Raw genomic sequence first — 17400 nt, 5'->3', positions numbered from 1 at the left:
AAGGTCCTGAGTTCAAATCCCAGCAACCACATGATGACTCACAACCATCTGTAATGGGAATCTGACACCCTCTTCTGGTGTGTCTGAATATATAATAAATAAATAAGCCTTTTAAAAAAGCATCTTGCCGGGCGGTGGTGGCGCACACGTTTAATCCCAGCACTTGGGAGGCAGAGGCAGGTGAATTTCTGAGTTCGAGGCCAGCCTGGTCTACAGAGTGAGTTCCAGGACAGCCAGAACTATACAGAAAAACCCTGTCTGGAAAAAAACGAACAAACAAACAAAATCTTTAAAAAGAAAAAGCTGGGCAGTGGTGGCACACGCCTGTAATCCCAGCACTCTGGGAGGCAGAGGCAAGGGGATTTCTGAGTTCCAGGTCAGCCTGGTCTACAGAGTGAGTTCCAGGACAGCCAGGGCTATACAGAGAAACCCTGTCTTGAAAAAACCAAATACAAAAAACATAAAACAACAATAACCCCCCCCCCCACACACACACACAAATCACAACACAGTAAGACCAGTTGTAAAAGAAAAAGGCTGAGAGCAAAGCTCAGGGGTGTAATTTTGGCCTGTGTTGTGCCAAGCCCTGGGTTCAAGTCCCGGCCAAGTGGGCAGCTGGGCAGCTGGCATAGGGGATGGGGTGGGTGAGGGTGGGAGACTAGAGAGCGAGGGTCAGGGAATCCATGTCCAGCCTCACTCAGCACACAGTGAGTTTGAGGCCAGCTGGGGCAACAAGAAACCCTATCTTAAAAAAATATATATACATATACATACACACACACACATACACACACACACACACACACACACACAAAATACGGCTGGAAAGATAGCTCAGTAGTTAAGAACACTGACTGCTCTTTCAGAGGTCCTGAGTTCAAATCCCAGCAACCACATGGTGGCTCAAAACCATCTGTGATGAGATCAGATACCCTCTTCTGGGGTGTCTGAAGATAGCTACAGTGTACTTACATATAAGAAATAAATAAATCTTTAAAATAAATAAATAAACAGGAGAAGAAAGAATATTAAGAAAACCAAAGAGAAACTGAGGAAACAGGTCAGCCAGCAGTGTTCATATCGGAGGCACACAGACCGGGGCTCCATCTCTGATCTCTGGCTGGGTTTGTGCTCAGTGCTCCAGGGCTGGAGATGGGGGAATCCTGGGGCTTGTGCTCAGTGCTCCAGGGCTGGAGATGGGGGAATCCTGGGCTTGCTGGCCAGCCAGGCTGGCTTACTTGGTGTTGCAGACCAAGGAAAATCGTTTTGCCTTCCAAAAAAGAAAAAAGGTAGATAGTCCCTAAAGGACAAAAAGGGTTCTCTTCTGACCTCCATAACTACACACACACACCCTCTGACACTCACAAAACTAATAAAAATATCAAGAAAAAATTTAAAAAGCCAGAAAGATGGCTCAGCTGGTAAGAGCACTCTCTCACTCTCTCGCTCTTCCCAAGAACCTGGATTTGATTTACAGAATTCACACGGCCGACCACAACCTCTGGACCTTTAGTTCCCTAGGATCCAAAGTCCTCTTCTGACTTCCCAGGGCACCAGGCACACAAGTAGTACACAGACAGACAGACATGCAGGCAAAACAAAATAAAAATTGGGTTTTTTGTTGTCGTTGAATAAAGTCAGAGTTAATCCCAGGATTTGGGAGGCGGAGGCAGACAGATCTCTTAAGGGTCTGAGGCCAGCCTAGTCTATGGAGAGAGTTCCAGGACAACCAAGGCTATGTAGAGTAACCCTGTCTGGACCCCCCCCCAAAAGTCCCCTCCCCCCAAAAAACTAATTAGAGAGAAAGAAAAGGTGTCAATTTGCAAGTCATTCCACAAAACAAATTTGCTTTTGCCTAAAATCAGGCCAGTAGAGTCAGCTGATATTTTGTCTCTTCTAAACCAGCAGAGGGGGCTGGCTTTGAAAGCGAGTATACCATCACTAGGCAGCCAACCACAGGAGAAAGGGGAGGTGGCCTTTAGACCGCGAAGGCTCACTCATCAGCAGTTTCCTGAAACCATACGTTTCTGTACAACCACTTCTACCTCCATGAAGAGGAATCACCCAGCATCAGAAAAGGGCAGAAAACGGCACTTTGAATTAAGACATAAATAAAAATTAAGAGGTTCAAAAGCAATATAAATTTCGCAACGGGAGAAGCAGGGGAAAGAAATGTGTTTTAAAAAAAAGAAAAACGCGAACGCATCAACAAATTCAAGAAGGCGGCACCCACTGCTGGTGCGTCTTTCTCGCGAACCTACCCGCGCTGAAGCCCAGTAAGAACGACAGGAGCAGCAGCCACAGTCGGACGAGACAGATCTGCCGCGACAGCTCCATGATGAAAACCCCGCCGCAGCATCAGCAACAGGCAGGGGCCAGAGGCCGGAGCTAGAGGCCGGCGCGTGACGACATGGGCGGGGCGTGGGCGGAGTCGGGGCGGAGCCTAAGTGGACCCTGAGGCTCCTGGTGTTCCGCGCTCCCTCTGCCGATCCGACCCAGGACTGCCTACAAGGGCTCTCGAGGGAGGTACTGCAGAAAGGAAGCAGTTAATGAGTCATTTGACTTTGATTACAAAGTAGGGGGAGCATTGAGAAACTACAACTCGATAACCACCATCCCCTCAGCCCCGCCCCTGTTTGTCTTCTACAAAATGCCTATGTTTTATTTTGTAAGGCTTGTTTTTACTATTTTATGTGTATGTGTGTGTGTGTGTGTGCCGCACGTGTGGGCTTATGCGGAAGCAGTGGGTTCCTCTGGAGCTAGGGTTATAGGGCTTTGTGAGTAATGCTGGGAACTGAACCTGGGTCCTGGAAAAGCAACAGGTGCTCTTAAATTACTGAGCCATCTCAATAGTCTCCGGCCTAGAATTTTTAAAATTGCGTCTGGAAAGATTAAGTCAGATTAAAGCACGAACCGGCAGGTCGTTTAAGACTAGATTCCGTTTTCGGAAACCTATTACTCTGAAGTGGCTCAGAGGTTAAGGGCATTGTTGCTCTTCCAGAGGACCCAAGGTTCCCAGGACACACATGGTGGCTCACAACGATTCAGAACTCCACATCTCATGTTCCAGGGGATCTGGCACCTCCTGACTTCCTCAGGCATATACAAGCCTGCCGGCAAACGCTCACATAGATAAAATGAATCTAACATTTAATATTATTATATTAGGTTAGGTTATATCTTTTTAAACACAGCAAAAAATGTACTTTTTTCTCTCTTGATAACGTGGTCAACATCACTGTGTGCTGATATATTATCTTCAAAGCAGTCGTTTAAAAGAAGGTATCAAGGGCTTGTGGAGAGGAATGAAGAAAATGTGGACTGCAGAGGTGTGTGTGTGTGTGTGTGTGTGGTGTGATCTGTCTATCTGAAGATAACTTTTTATTTTATGGAATATTTTAGGGGTCCTGAGTCACCTCACAGAGCTAAGAAACAGCAAGAGCTACCCGGAAGTGACTTTTATCTTGGTGAACTTTGTTTTAAGAGCATAGGTAACAAACTCACAAAACAAAGCAAGAACAAAGCTCTGTCCCTGACTCAGGTTTTTATTCTCCTCATGCCTCCTATAAATCAGCAGAAATGGGTTTCTCCTCAGCCTGTAGATTTTCTAGCTTCTATAAAGTGTAGCGCGTGTCCTGCACTGCCACCGAGGGCTATGCTGCTGAGAAGTGGGAGTCTGGTGTCCACGTTCCTCCTGCTCCAACACGGGTAGAGCCAAATGCCTGAAAAATCTAGCCTTTGAGCATGGCTCCCTGGGAAACACTGGTAAAATACAGAAGGCCCACACTGCTCAGAATGGTGGATATTGATCTGTTGCAGGATATTTGATCGCATTGTGAACCCCGAGATTGAGATCTGGAAAAAACCTTGTTGTAGTGTGTCTCAGATCTAGCCCAGGCCTTTAACCCAAGAGCTAAATAAAGTCAACCCTAGGTCAAGAGGCAGAGCAAGCAACTGAACCCACAGGAATGAACAGAAAGGAGGATCCTTAAGGTATTTAAGACAGTGGAGAAGGAGAAAGAGCCTTTTCCTTCTGGGACATCAGTGGAGTGGGAAGGTCAGCTGGCGGCTTCCTCTGCTTCTCCGAGCTAGCAGACTTTCAACCACAGCGTCTGGCTCCTGAATTTGATAAATCAAATAGCTGGTATTTTTGTTTTTAAAACAACATAGCTCAGTGAGTAGAAGGCTTGCCTCTGAGGTCAGTCCCTAGCACTACATAATACAGGACATGTAATCAGAGGTAGAGGAAGGACAGCCAGAAATTCAAAGCCAGCTTGGGGTACATGGGATCCTGTCTCAAAGCCAATTAAATTAAATAAAAACAACTAACTATATAGCAAACACTGCCCTAAGCTTTTCCATTTTCTTTATAGCTAGAGCCAAACACAGGTAACCACCAGATGCTGTGCTGTGTAGCCTGTTATCAGAAGATTGCAGCAAAAGGATTTCCATGAGGCATTCTCTAACCTGGGCTGCTTAGCAAGATCTCCATCTCAAGAGAGAGAATGAATACATGAATACATAGACAAAAATAAAGTATTATAGTTTGGTATTAGTGGTAGAATACGAGTCACAAAGTGTTTGCAGCAAAAAGGTTCAAAATTTCTATATGTTTGAAAATTTTTCATAATAAAATATAGAAAAGATTAGCTTTTTAAAATAGAAGAGATTTCTGGAGCTGAAGAGATGACTCTGTTTAAAAGTACTTGCTGCTCTTGCAGAAGACCAGGGTTCACTTCCAAGTACTCACATGGTGGCTCACAACTGTCTAAAACTCCAGTTGCAGAGAATCAAATGCCCTCTTCTGGGTTCCTCAGGCCCCAAGTACACATGTGGTACACATATGTAGCTGCAGGGACAACATTCATACACACACACACACACACACAAATTACCCCCAGCCAAGGCAGAGGTAAATGGTAAATGTGATTGACTAGGTTGCCTGATGGTGGTGGTGCATGCCTTTGATCCAAGCACTTGAGAGGCAGAGGCAGGCAGATTTCTGAGTTCGAGGCCAGCCTGGTCTACAGAGTGAGTTCCAGGACAGCCAGGGCTATACAGAGAAACCGTGTCTCGAAAAACAAACAAACAAGCAAAAATACTGTCAGAGATGAAATACTCTGACATCATGGTTTGCACGAAGCCCACAAGGACTAGAGGGCTATCTGGGGCTCTGGTCTTCCTCTGTGGCTTTCCAGAAGGCTAGGGCCTTTCCAAATTACATGCCTTTTATTGGTTGCTTTATTCCAAGAGGCACTTCAAGCTGCTGTGCATATGTCACAAATGACTTGAAAGATGTGTGATGATGGGATGCGAGATGCAGAGGTGGGTTGGAGTCCTATTGTCAACTTCAGCATCTAGATTTAAATTGTTATAGGTGTGATAACAGGAATAATTGACCTTTATATTTAGGTACATCCAAATGCAGTTTAGTTGTTGCATTCCAAACCCCAATAAGAATAAACCAGGACCCAGAGCCCGCTGAGTTCATTGCAGCCTGTTTACACACAATAGCCAGAATGAAACCAAGACTAAGATGTTTTAAAAAATAACAAAACAATATCTCAGCCATTCAATTTTACCAAATAAAGACTCACAAGCCAGATGCTGTGGTAAAAGGCTGCCTGTTAGCTCAGTGAGGAGGAAAAGCCTCTCTTTCTCCTTCCCCATGCTGTCTCAAATACCCTTCAACTCAAAGACCCTCCTTTCTGTTCACTTCTGTTCCCTCCCTGTCAGCTGGTTGCTTGCTCTGCCTCTTGATCTAGGGTTGTCTTTATTTAGGGGTTAAAGGTGTGTGCTGGGGCTAGGCCACCATGAGAAACAGGGTTTTTCAGTTTACAATCTTGGGGTTGACAATGTGATCAAATAAATATTCTGCAGCATTTCCTCCTTTTTGTCTAAAATAAAAGACCCTTCTTTACATTAATAAAGTATATACTGTCTGGTAAGAATTACATCCACAATGTCCAGCCCATTTATATTTAGCAACCTTGGATAAAGTATTCTACTATCTATCCTGTCTTGGTGAGTCCACAATTCTGTACCTAAAGCACTTTCTATCATAACGGGCATCTTTCAACCTAAAAACATCTTTTTAGGCCTTAAAACATTTTCTTACATCCTAAACAGCTTAAGCTTAACTGTGAGACTATAGCTATCTAGAATTCAACCTCATCAGAGCTGAGAATAATAAGTATTAACTGAATAAACAGGGAGAGCAAAGCCAACAGATTCCAAAACTATAGACATGACAGACTGCTGGCGGCGTGAACAGTCCCCTAAGATTTCTCTGCAATGTTGGGGCGTCATTGTCTTCAGTGTACTGTCTCAGAATATCTGACAGATTAATCTGTGAAGCAGGACTGATGAAGGACTTTTCTACCTTGGGTTGGCAGGATTCCTCAGTCCACTTTCTTTGTGGCCCGCCTGTCTTCAGCTTGGACAGCATACTGTCAGCAGTTGTAGCAAGGGCAGGTTCTTGCCCAGTGGCAGCTTGCTGCACCTGAAGTTAACTCCATAAGGAGATTCTTGGATGCTCATCTTCTTTGAAGCAGGATGGGGATGCTGCCAGGAGCTGACAGCTCTCATTGTCACAAAAGTCTCAAATTAATAAAGCATCTTTAAATGCTGTATTCTATAGATCTCTGATGTTTTCGAAGACCATCTAACTATCTCAGTACTTTTGAATAGGCAAATGTTATTTGTCCAGATATTTATTATCTGATTAATTTTGAAAACATCTTCAACTAACTAAACCAGTACCTAATAAAACCACAAGGTTGATTGACCATTAACCTGCATTTTTTAATAATGCTAAACAGTTCATAATGGTAGCTTTTTGTTGTTGTTGTTGTTGTTGTTGTTTGTTTTTTCGAGACAGGATTTCTCTGTGTAGCTCTGGCTGTTCTGGAACTCACTCTGTAGACCAGGCTGGCCTCCAACTCAGAAATCCACCTGCCTCTGCCTCACAGAGTGCTGGGATTACAGGCGTGTACCACCACTATCTTAAAGAAAAGAATTATCGGCTGCAGAGATGGCTCAGCAGTTTAGAGCACCAACTGATCTTCGGGAGACCCTGAGATAAAATCCCAGCAACCAGGGGGGCTGGTGAGATGGCTCAGCAGTTAAGAACACTGACTGCTCTTCTGAAGGTCCTGAGTTCAAATCCCAGCAACCACATGGTGGCTCACAACCATCCATAAGGAGATCTGATGCCCTCTTCTGGAGTATCTGAAGACAGGTACAGTGTACTTATATATAATAAAATAAATAAATCTTTAGGAAAATAAAAGGTTTAAAAAAAAAAATCCCAGCAACCAAATGAAGGCTCATCTGTAATGGGATCTGAAGCACTCTTCTGGGTGTCTGAAGACAGCTACAGTGTACTCTTTTTGTTTGTTTGTTTTTGTTTGTTTTTTTTTGTTTTTTCCTTTTTTGTTGTTTTTGTTTTTTCAAGACAGGGTTTCTCTGTGTAGCCCTCATTGTCCTGGAACTCACTCTGTAGACCAGGCTGGCCTCCAACTCAGAAATCTGCCTGCCTCTGCCTCCGGAGTGCTGGGATTAAAGGCGTGTGCCACCACTGCCTGGCATTACAGTGTACTCTTATACATAAAATAAATAAATAAATATTTTTAAAAAATATATGGCCTGGAAAGATGGCTCAGCAGTTAAGAGCACTGACTGCTCTTCCAGAAGTCCTGAGTTCAATTTCCAGCAACCACATGGTGGCTCACAACCATCTGTAATGTGATCCAATGTCTTCTTCTGGTATATCTAAAGAGAGAGATAGTGTACTCACATACATAAAATAAATAAATTAAAAAAAAAAAGGAATCACCGCTCAAATCAAACAAATACTAATCTCAGTTAAACAATAATTTTATTGAATACACATCATAATCCTGAATGTCCAGAACCTCTAAAGGACTGAGGTACTAGTCTGCCCTCAGGATAGCTTTTTATAGGGAAAAAATGTTTCAAAAGTTTAAAGGGCAAGGAAGGGAGCAGTTGGCTTACTAGGAGAAGAAAGATTTTGTTGTTGTTGTTGTTTGGGTTTTTTGTTTTGTTTTGTTTTTTGTTTTTGTTTTTGTTTTTGTTTTTGTTTTTGTTTTTTTTGAGACAGGGTTTCTCTGTATAGCCCTGGCTGTCCTAGAACTTACTCTGTCGACCAGGCTGGCCTCAAACTTAGAAATCCACCTGCCTCTGCCTCCCAGAGTGCTGGGATTACAGGCGTGCGCCACTACTGCCTGTAAGAGAAGAAAGTTTTATCAGTTAACCTTTAGGCTGATTGGTCCTGATTAAGGTAAGGGGGATGGTGGACGGGTCATGAACAGGGTAATTTCAGAATATGGAGATAACAGAGTATGAGAAATCATGACTTTTTGGTAAACATTCCTCAGTGTCAGCCGCAAAAACCACCGTGAGCTCATACATAGGAGAGGGAAGAGCTGCCCGGTGGTCAGCTCTGACTCAAGACATTTTATAACAGTTCATATTGACCTTTGCTTTGATGGGTCCTTGCTGAGAGTCAGATTTAGGGATGGAGCCGAGAGTGGGAGAGAGAAAACGCCTTTGTCTCAGTGGGTCAGGTTACACCAGTACCTATTTATAAGCAACAATGGACAAATATAAAGCTAAAAGGGGTCACATTCATTCAGACACACACATACACACACACACACACATACACACACAACACTGGTAACTGTAGCCTTGTTCTGATTGATGTAAGTGCAAGTGCAGTATTTCCTCACTGTGTTTTGGATCCCCTGCTGGAACCTCAGACCAGAGTTGGGGTGTCTGGAATCATCTGTGGGCTGGCTCCAGGAATGCGTCAGTCTCAACACGAAGAGTCTTCTCCGTTGGAGCTCTTGGGAATGAACCAAACCTTAGCTGTCACACCAGGGTGTTTAAGTCTCTTTCAGCTCAGGCCTGCAACTCCACCTTATCTAACACTAGACTTATCAATCTACAAACACACACATACACATTCTCTCTCTCTCTCTCTCTCTCCCCAGCCTTGGTCTTTATAGTATCTTTTTAGTCAATTAAAATTGAGGCGTTCCCTGAGTCGGGGTGTTGATCACATTCCATTCACACACTCTGGGCTGGGTTATATTTGTAATTCCTTTTATATTGCTTACATTTATTCCTTACAGTCCTACATAAGGCTTTGTAGAAATCTAAGATTAGCAAACCTCATAGAGCACACTCAGGGTATGTGTCAGGATGCCCTTGAGCCAAGTCACTTCTTTGTGTCAATGACTGGCAGGCATGTTACAGCAGCAATATGAAATAGCTGGCAGGCAGGGAACAAAATGGCTAAAGCTATTCTGGTGTGTCTGGGGGTGTATAACAGATACATAGTATGTTGAAACCAAAATATAACTGTAGTTTTATACCAATATACAGGGGTCTACACCAATGTAACCAAATATCATCTTAATTTTGTATCAATATACAGAGATCTATAAAAGTAGATTCAAGGGCTGGAGAGATGGCTCAGAGGTTAAGAGCACTGACTGTTCTTCCAAAGGCCTGAGTTCAATTTCTAGCAACCACATGGTGGCTCACAACCATCCACAATGAGATCTGATGCCCTCTTCTGGAGTGTCTGAAGACAGCTACAGTGTACTTAACATATAATAATAAATAAATATTCGGGCTGGAGTGATCAGGGTCAGAGCGAGCAGAGGTTCTGAGTTCAATTCCCAGCAACTACATGATGGCTCTCAACCATCTGTAGAGCTACAGTGTATTCATATATATAAATGAAATGAATCTTTTAAAAAAAAAGTAGATTTAATAACCTACCCTTTTTCCTATTATTCCTATATTCCCCCTTTCATAGAACTAATTACAATAATGAAGCTATCTAGGCCAAGTGTTCTACAATGTCCAGCTTGGTTCTATTTGACAGTCTTAGGATTAAGTATTTTTGAGTTCAAAGATCTGTAGAATGCTCATGTCAGTCTCATACAAACTCAGCATTTTGAATGTCCTGAGTAAGGTGTAGTCCAAAGCCGAGCTTTGGGTGGTCTTTGTCATCTTAGTGACAATCCTAACTAGATAGACTATAACAGTTACCCCAAAGGTGTCTACTGTTTGCACAGAACTTGGCAACAGAAGAGGCTCGGGGCAGCTTTGCCCAGTGACAGTGTTGCTACAATGCAGGTGGAGTCTTCATTGTTTCAGGGTCCCATCATCTTCTTGGAAACCATTTGGCTGAGAGAGGGACATGCTCTCTTGATGATCCATCCTTTCTCTTCATGTGTTTCATTTGTTCAGTAGTCTCCGGATTCCTTAGTTGGATGCTTTTGTTGTGCTTGGGAAATGTTACTGATCCCCAAACACACACTCAGGAGCCAATCTGATACAATTCACAGCAGAGTCTTTATTCGAGCTAGCTCAGGATTCTCCAGTGTACCACTGTCAGGCAGGATGGGTTTGGTGGTGGTGGAGCCCTGAATGTCCATGATTATGATATGGCTAGGAGCCATATCATAAACTTCTGTTCCACTCTGCTGTGGTGGTTGTTAGGCAAGGGGTGGGCTTGTAACCTGGGGTGCAGATTTTTTGGGGGAATAACGTGGAGATACTGGTCTTGTTGGGGATTAGCCTAGAGACTGGAGCTAGGCTCAGGTTTTGTTGGGGGGCAACTCGGGTTCTCTGAAATGGAGTCTGAATTTAAAAGCTTTGGCCTCTCACTTTCATTCTCCTGGGAAGATAAAAAACAAAACCCTGCCCCAACCCTAAGTCTGGAAGGTGTTCTATTTTGGCAGGTTATATCTTTCCTAGGGGAAAAAAAAAAAGCAACAGAAAAAGTATTATCTTTCAATTAAAAATTTAAAAATTAGCTGGGCCTGGTGGCGCATGCCTGTAATCCCAGCACTCTAGGAGGCAGAGGCAGGTGGATTTCTGAGTTCAAGGCCAGCCTGGTCTACAGAGTGAGTTCCAGGACAGCCAGGGTTATACAGAGAAACCCTGTCTCGAAAAAAACCAAATCCAAAAAAAATATTTAAACATTATTTTGAAATTTTGAAACTAAATATACCTCAGAGGATACATATATTTTTTCAAGGGTTATGTATATTTATTTTTAGAACAAAATGATATTTACTTTGATTTGTTTTTTGTTTTCTGGGTTTTTTTGGTTTTTGTTTTTTTTTTCCTGAGACAGGGTTTCTCTGTGTAGCCCTGGCTGTCCTGGAACTCACTTTGTAGACCAGGCTGGCCTCGAACTCAGAAATCCACCTGCCTCTGCCTCCCAGGTGCTGAGATTAAAGGCTTGCACCAGCAACGCCTGGCCTCACTTTGAATTTCAGCTTGTCTTTTACTTTTGGAGGCAGCTTTTAAATTTAACTCATTGTCATTCCTATGTTCCTGCCTCTGCCTCCCAAATGCTGGGATTAAGGGTGTGAACCACCAGACCTTGCTCATGGTAACTCTAGAACCTAGAAACCAACTAACTGACAGAGATCTGCCTGTCTCTGGTGGGACTAAAGGCACAGTCTAGCCTGGCCATGGTGGTGCATGCCTTTAATCCCAGCACTCTGGGAGGCAGGGCCAGGTGGATTTCTGAGTTCAAGGCCAGCTAGGGCTACACAGAGAAATCCTGTCTGGAAAAACCTAAATAAATAAATAAATAAATAAATAAATAAATAAACAAATGGCACAGGCTACCCACCACTCTGCTCAAATATTTTATCTTAGCTCCAAATCACTCCAACTCTTAGAGATCTAGAAATCAAGCTTGAATTGTAGTAACCCTTGAATTTACTTCAGACACTGAAAACCTCTTATCTGTGTTTTTAATACTCAAAAACAAAAAAACATCCATTTTAAGAAGAAAATTTAAAGGCTGATGTCCAAAAAGATTGTTAGTTAACCATTTTAAAAGCAGGGCAGTTGGGACCTTTGAAGACACCCGTCCTGTCTTGCTTATGGATAACCTGGACATTTTGTTACTGTTCTTGATAATACCTTTAAATAATTTCTTCAGAAGCATTATTTAAATTATGGTTTGTAGGCATACATTTTTTTGCAAGGTGCTTTTAATAAGGGTTCAATGTCTCCTCTAGCCCAGCACCCGGCAGAGTGAGCAGAAGAGAAAAGGTTATGGGTGGTGTGGACCTGTTCAGCAATAGTTCCTTAGTGGTGAGCTTGATCTTCCTCAGCCCTTTAGTCTCATGTTAAACACCAAATAGGACCAGCCCTCTAGGCAGGCAGATACCACACACAACCTGGTGGCCACAGTCCAGTCCTTTCAGAAGGCAACACAAGGAACAATCACCAGTTTCCCCAGAAACGTCAAGCTGCTCTAAGATCCCTAGGGGCAGTTCTCCAGCCGCTTTCTCTCAATGGCAGTGTTGCCACAAGTTGAACTCAACCACTCCAGGTAAGACAACCCAACACAGGCATTCCATCAGCGAAGAGCTAGCAAACCAAACCAGTGCTCATCTCCCGCTGTCTGTGGGACCACGCGTTTACTCCCCTTCATCACAGGCCCTTTCATGTGTCTGATATATGAAAACATCCTTTTCCCTGTATCTGCCTCAGGAAGACATTCTTTCACACATCTTTCACCTCTGCGCCCCCAGCAAATCACTTCTTATAACCTTTCAAAGAAATTAGAAGTTCCCACTTCAATGGTTTTGTTTCCGAGATTGGAAGAATGTGTTTTCCACAGATGCAACAAATCACTTCCACGTAAATTCATGGCTCTATTAGCCACACATGGCTTTAAGTTACCTATTTCCCCTTAGGTCTCACACACCTGACCCATTTTGCATTGTTTTAGCTGAAAGTTCCAGTCCCTAAAAGCTAAATAATCACTTTCTGAAGAGGCCAATCTAGAGGCCAAGATTTTGGTGAGATTATCTGCTCCTGCATCTGTTAAACTTTCCATTTCAATTCCATTGGTTTGTATTACTCCTCGGGTCTGCGATCATTTATAGAAGTTTGCCAAAATATATGTTTTCTAGTCTCTTGAGTTTGAAGTTTTCTGCTTATGTACTGAAGCTGTTCTGACCTTAAACACACCCCGAGTGTAGGGAACGTGGGACCGTGCTACCCGACAGGCAGAAGAACTGGTGAGGCTGAGAAAGCTCAAACCCTGAGATCTGAGAACGGCAAGAGCAAAGCCACTTCCTACCAGTCTCTGTTCCTGCTCTGGAACACAAAACCGGGACACCCAGGGGAGAGGACACCAAAGGCGCTCAGTTCCTTAGCACAGCACCAGTTCTTCTCCATGCTAATGAGGTATCCAAATGGTCTTAGTCATTGACCTTCCCTTCCTGGGTATTCTTGCTCCCTTCCCCCCAGAGATATATAATCCCTAGCTCACCCCAGTAAAGTGTGTGCCCACATCCTTCCACACCCCACCAAAAACAAGCAGTATGAACAAGCAATGACTGCAAGCTGCTCCAGTAAAGATGGCCTCAGGGAAGGCCCGTCACCTAAGGGACACACACAAGGCTTTTCTCCCACCATCTCTCACTGGCTCCCAATCACACCTGACCCTGCTCTCCTCACCCCGTGTCCCCTCCCTGCCTTCCTCTTCCGGTGGTACACCAGCAATGCCTACGGACCCAGAGAGGACACTCAGAACCACACCATTCATCCCAAACCCTGCTGTTGGCCTTCCAGTCCTGCCTGTAGCAGGCCCTGACACCACGCTGAAGGGAAACATCCCCTCTCTGGACTCCCTGTTCTGGCCTTATTCTGCCTCCTCAGGACTGCCATGCTCTGGCCAGCTGAGAGGCAGAATGCAACATGACATCAGAGCAGTATGAGTTTTTTGGGTTTGTTTTATTTAAAAACTCAGCCAAGCCGGGTGGTGGTGGCGCACACCTGTAATCCCAGCACTCGGGAGGCAGAGGCAGGCGGATTTCTGAGTTCGAGGCCAGCCTGGTCTACAGAGTGAGTTCCAGGACAGCCAGGACTACATAGAGAAACCTTGCCTTGAAAAACAAAAACAAAAAATAATAAAATAAAAATAAATAAATAAATAAATAAATAAATAAAATAAAAAGACAGCCAAATATTTTTTTTTCTTATTAGGGAAGTAGGTCTCTAGAAGGTGAGTCTGGGGCCCTCACTGCACATCTTGTTCCTTAGCACTGTTTCCAGAATCCTTCATCACCTCTGGAAGCTCTGGAGGACAAGAATAGGGGTGGATATCCAGGTCTTCAAAGGCATCTTCTGCTCTCAAGGCCAGGCCCACTGTGGCTGGGGCCTGTGGCGTTGCTACCTGGCTAGTGAGGCCACATTCACTCAGAGTTTTTGTCTCATCCAGGAGCTGGTCATCGAAGAACAGCAGCTGCTCCTCAGGAGGCCTCTTCAGGATGCCCTCAACTATGAGCTTGAGCTCCAACACCTTGCTGGACTCCTTGGCCTCAGTGAAGATGGTGGTCTTCTTGTGCCGGATCATGAGAAACACATCCATCCCTGTAGCTGCTTCTGGCTTGATGCACCCGACCTGAGGAGTGTCAACAACAGGCATTAGATCTTTTAATTACTCTGGGACTGGGTTTCCCAGACCACGACAGAGAATGATTGAATTCACTTTGATATCAGGGTCTGTGGGAGGCCCCACAAGCTTTGCTAATCTGAATCCCCTAGTCTAATGCTGGTCTTTACCACCATAGGCATACTGCTGAAGGCTGAGACCTTTTTCTAGATGATTTCCAGGAAAAAAACAAAGCAGTTTCTAGGAATGCCTCCTCCCCTGTAATGCCTTTACAAATGTCCTTGGTTACTACAGTTAAGACATCTGCTATATCTAGAATGAACTATAATCCAGAATTGGAAGGCTCATCTGTGGTCCTAATCTGGAGGCTGGGAGATACAAGTTTCTGGCCTGGATCTCGGCGTGGAGATCTTGAGGCACAGTAGCTATGAATCCCAGCATCAAAGTATGATCATCACATTCAAGCTGCCTTTGTAACTCAGCATTGGTTTTTGTTGTTGTTTTTGTTTGTTTGTTTGTTTTTTCTGAGATAGGGTTTCTCTGTGTAGCCCTGGCTGTCCTTGAACTCATTCTATAAACCAGGCTGGCCTTGAACTCAGAAATCCCGCCTGCCTCTGCCTTGGGAGGCGTGCACCACCACTGCCCACCTGTAACTTAGCATTGGGACCTTCCCATAGCAAGCACTCTTGGGAAATACCAACACATCTAGCCTGATTCTGTTGTACCCTGGCTTTCTCTTTCTACCATGTTCACCACTCCTGGTAACTGAGGACCAGCTTCCAGACATTGCTGTTGCCATCTTTCCAATCTTGGGGACAATTCTGTTCTGACTTGGCCATGAATTTAATATCTGCTTCATAGAGTGAATGCAAACCATAGGAAACAATACAATCCTTAAATCTCCTCAAATCCAGTAGGATTCCACTCATATTTTTTCATAACCTTGGGGGTGCCAACTCTCTCCTGGTATGTATTGTATATAGTAACAGGAAAAACTGAGGTTGGTTTACTAATGACCTTGGGCCACCCTCTTTAAGTTTTACCAAGTAGCTGGTTGGCATGGCAGGCTCTTGGCTAAACTCCTCTGTCTGATTCTGGTTTTCCTAAGTTTTCTAAGGTTTGTGTAAATTTCTTGGTCTATATCTGACTATTTTTCTTATTCTCCTTTTTATGTCTAATTTTTCCTGCTTCAGCTTGTATCTTATCAATCCAGTATTTGTGAGCAGGTACAGAAAGCCATTATGGATATTAAGGATGAAGTATGCTGGGCAGTGGTGGCATAAGTTTATAATCCCAGCACTTGGGAGGCAGAGGCGGGCAGATTTCTGAGTTCAAGGCCAGCCTGGTCTACAGAGTGAGTTCCAGGACAGCCAGGGCTACACAGAGAAACCCTGTCTCAAAAAACCAAAAACCAAACCCAAAAACAAAACAAAACAAAAAGGATAAAGTATAAAATACCAAAATGATAATAATTATAGCCTGTTTTGAGCCTACTGGAGTTATTTAGCTTTTCATTTTCTGCTTCCATTTTCAAGCCATCCCCAGTAGCACTGTGCAGGGTCCTACAGCCTTCTTTTACAGTACTTCCCATCCTTAAGTTTCTCCTTCAGGACTTCCCAGGTGACTTACCAAATCTGATGGCTTCTCAGGTTGTCCTCAACAGGAGTGATCTCTCAGTGTCCCTGGGGCCTTGACACAAGTTGGAGAGCCAAAATACTGTATTCAAACCAAAAATGCCAGCCGTTCAATTTTATCAAGGAAGACTCAGGGGCTAGGGGAGAAAGCCTGCTCTCTCAGAGAGGTAAGAGAAAGAAAACGCCCTGATCACCTTCCAACTCCACTCAGGTCCCAGAAGGAAAATGCTCCCTCTGCTTCCCCCTGCTGTCTTATATACCCTTCAACTCAAAGACCCTCCCATCTGTTTCCTTCCTTTCCCTCCCTGTCAACTGGTTGCTTGCTCTGCCTCTTGACCTAGGGTCAACTTTCTATAGCTCTTGGATTAAAGGTGTGTGCAATGACTGAGCCACAATGAGAAACAGGATTTTGTTTTGTTTTGGGGTTTTTTGTTTGTTTGTTTTTGTTTTTCGAGACAAGGTTTGTCTGTATAGCCCTGGCTGTCCTGGAACTCACTCTGTAGACCAGGCTGGCCTTGAACTCAGAAATCTGCCTGCCTCTGCCTCCCAAGTGCTGGGATTTTAGGCGAGTGCCACCACTGCCCGGCAGAAACAGGGTTTTTCAATCCACAATCTCAGGGTTCACAATGTGATCCTGGGAGAGCAAGGCACTTTCTCCCTCCATCCAGCAGTAACAAGGCATCTGCCCTCCTCGTCCCTCACGCCCACTCATCTACTCTGCTCAACCCTGGTTCCTGAACATTTACCTTTACCTTTAGCAATTTGCCTTTTCTTAATAAAGTAGCCAGGCTGGGGGATGTCTCTCTGTAGTGTGGTGCTTGCCTGGTGTGTTCAGGACCCCATGTTCACTCTCCAGTGTTGCAAACAAGCAAATAGTAGTGCCAATATCATTGCACAGGAGTCTAGGCATGTATCTTGACACCTATGCCAGACACACATGTTACATGCACACACATTCACACACTCACAGATGAACACACATAAAATAAATCTAAAAACATGTCATCTCGTGGGGGCAGGAATAATGTTGTGAAATGGAAACTTCTGGTTTGATTGGAAAGGCAGTTATGTCAAATGATGGTCCGCTGGGGCACACAGGTGGAAAGGATGTTTTGCTGGAGCAGTATGAGCCACCACCATGTGGGTGCAGAGAATCAAACTCGTGTGCTCTGGAAGACCAAGGCATCCCGGCACCTGAGCCCCTGTTAAACATCACTTGACATAACTGACTTTGCAAACAAACCAGAGCTCTTGGAGCTGCTTCCAGGAGTTTGGTAAGAAGGTTTAGATATGGCG

At 44.2% G+C, this 17400-nt stretch overlaps 3 protein-coding genes across 4 annotated transcripts in view; all 3 read right to left on the bottom strand.

Annotated features, from left to right (window-relative positions):
• Window positions 1–2411, bottom strand: part of Scpep1 (serine carboxypeptidase 1) — a 34196-nt gene extending 31785 nt beyond the window's left edge. Inside the window, exon 1 of the mRNA XM_052194266.1 lies at window positions 2262–2411. Within this exon, the coding sequence (XP_052050226.1) occupies window positions 2262–2337 (76 nt within the window). The 5' untranslated portion in view covers window positions 2338–2411. The remainder of the gene's footprint in view (window positions 1–2261) is intronic.
• Dgke (diacylglycerol kinase epsilon) overlaps window positions 1–17400 on the bottom strand; it is a 248326-nt gene that overhangs the window by 123574 nt on the left and 107352 nt on the right. The gene's annotated exons all lie outside the window — the stretch shown is intronic.
• Window positions 14096–14446, bottom strand: LOC127693421 (elongin-B-like). Its single transcript, XM_052194267.1, has one exon. The coding sequence runs from the start codon at window positions 14444–14446 to the stop codon at window positions 14096–14098; it is 351 nt and encodes a 116-aa protein (XP_052050227.1).

Source organism: Apodemus sylvaticus, chromosome 10 (assembly GCF_947179515.1).
Source record: "Apodemus sylvaticus chromosome 10, mApoSyl1.1, whole genome shotgun sequence".
NCBI classification, from domain to species: Eukaryota; Metazoa; Chordata; class Mammalia; order Rodentia; family Muridae; genus Apodemus; species Apodemus sylvaticus.
Note: the sequence above shows the minus strand (reverse complement) of the source record. Positions and strands in the feature narration are given on the sequence as shown.

Excerpts from the sequence above, each read along its gene's own strand:
- LOC127693421 (XM_052194267.1), bottom strand. The coding sequence starts at position 14,446 with ATGGATGTGTTTCTCATGATCCGGCACAAGAAGACCACCATCTTCACT.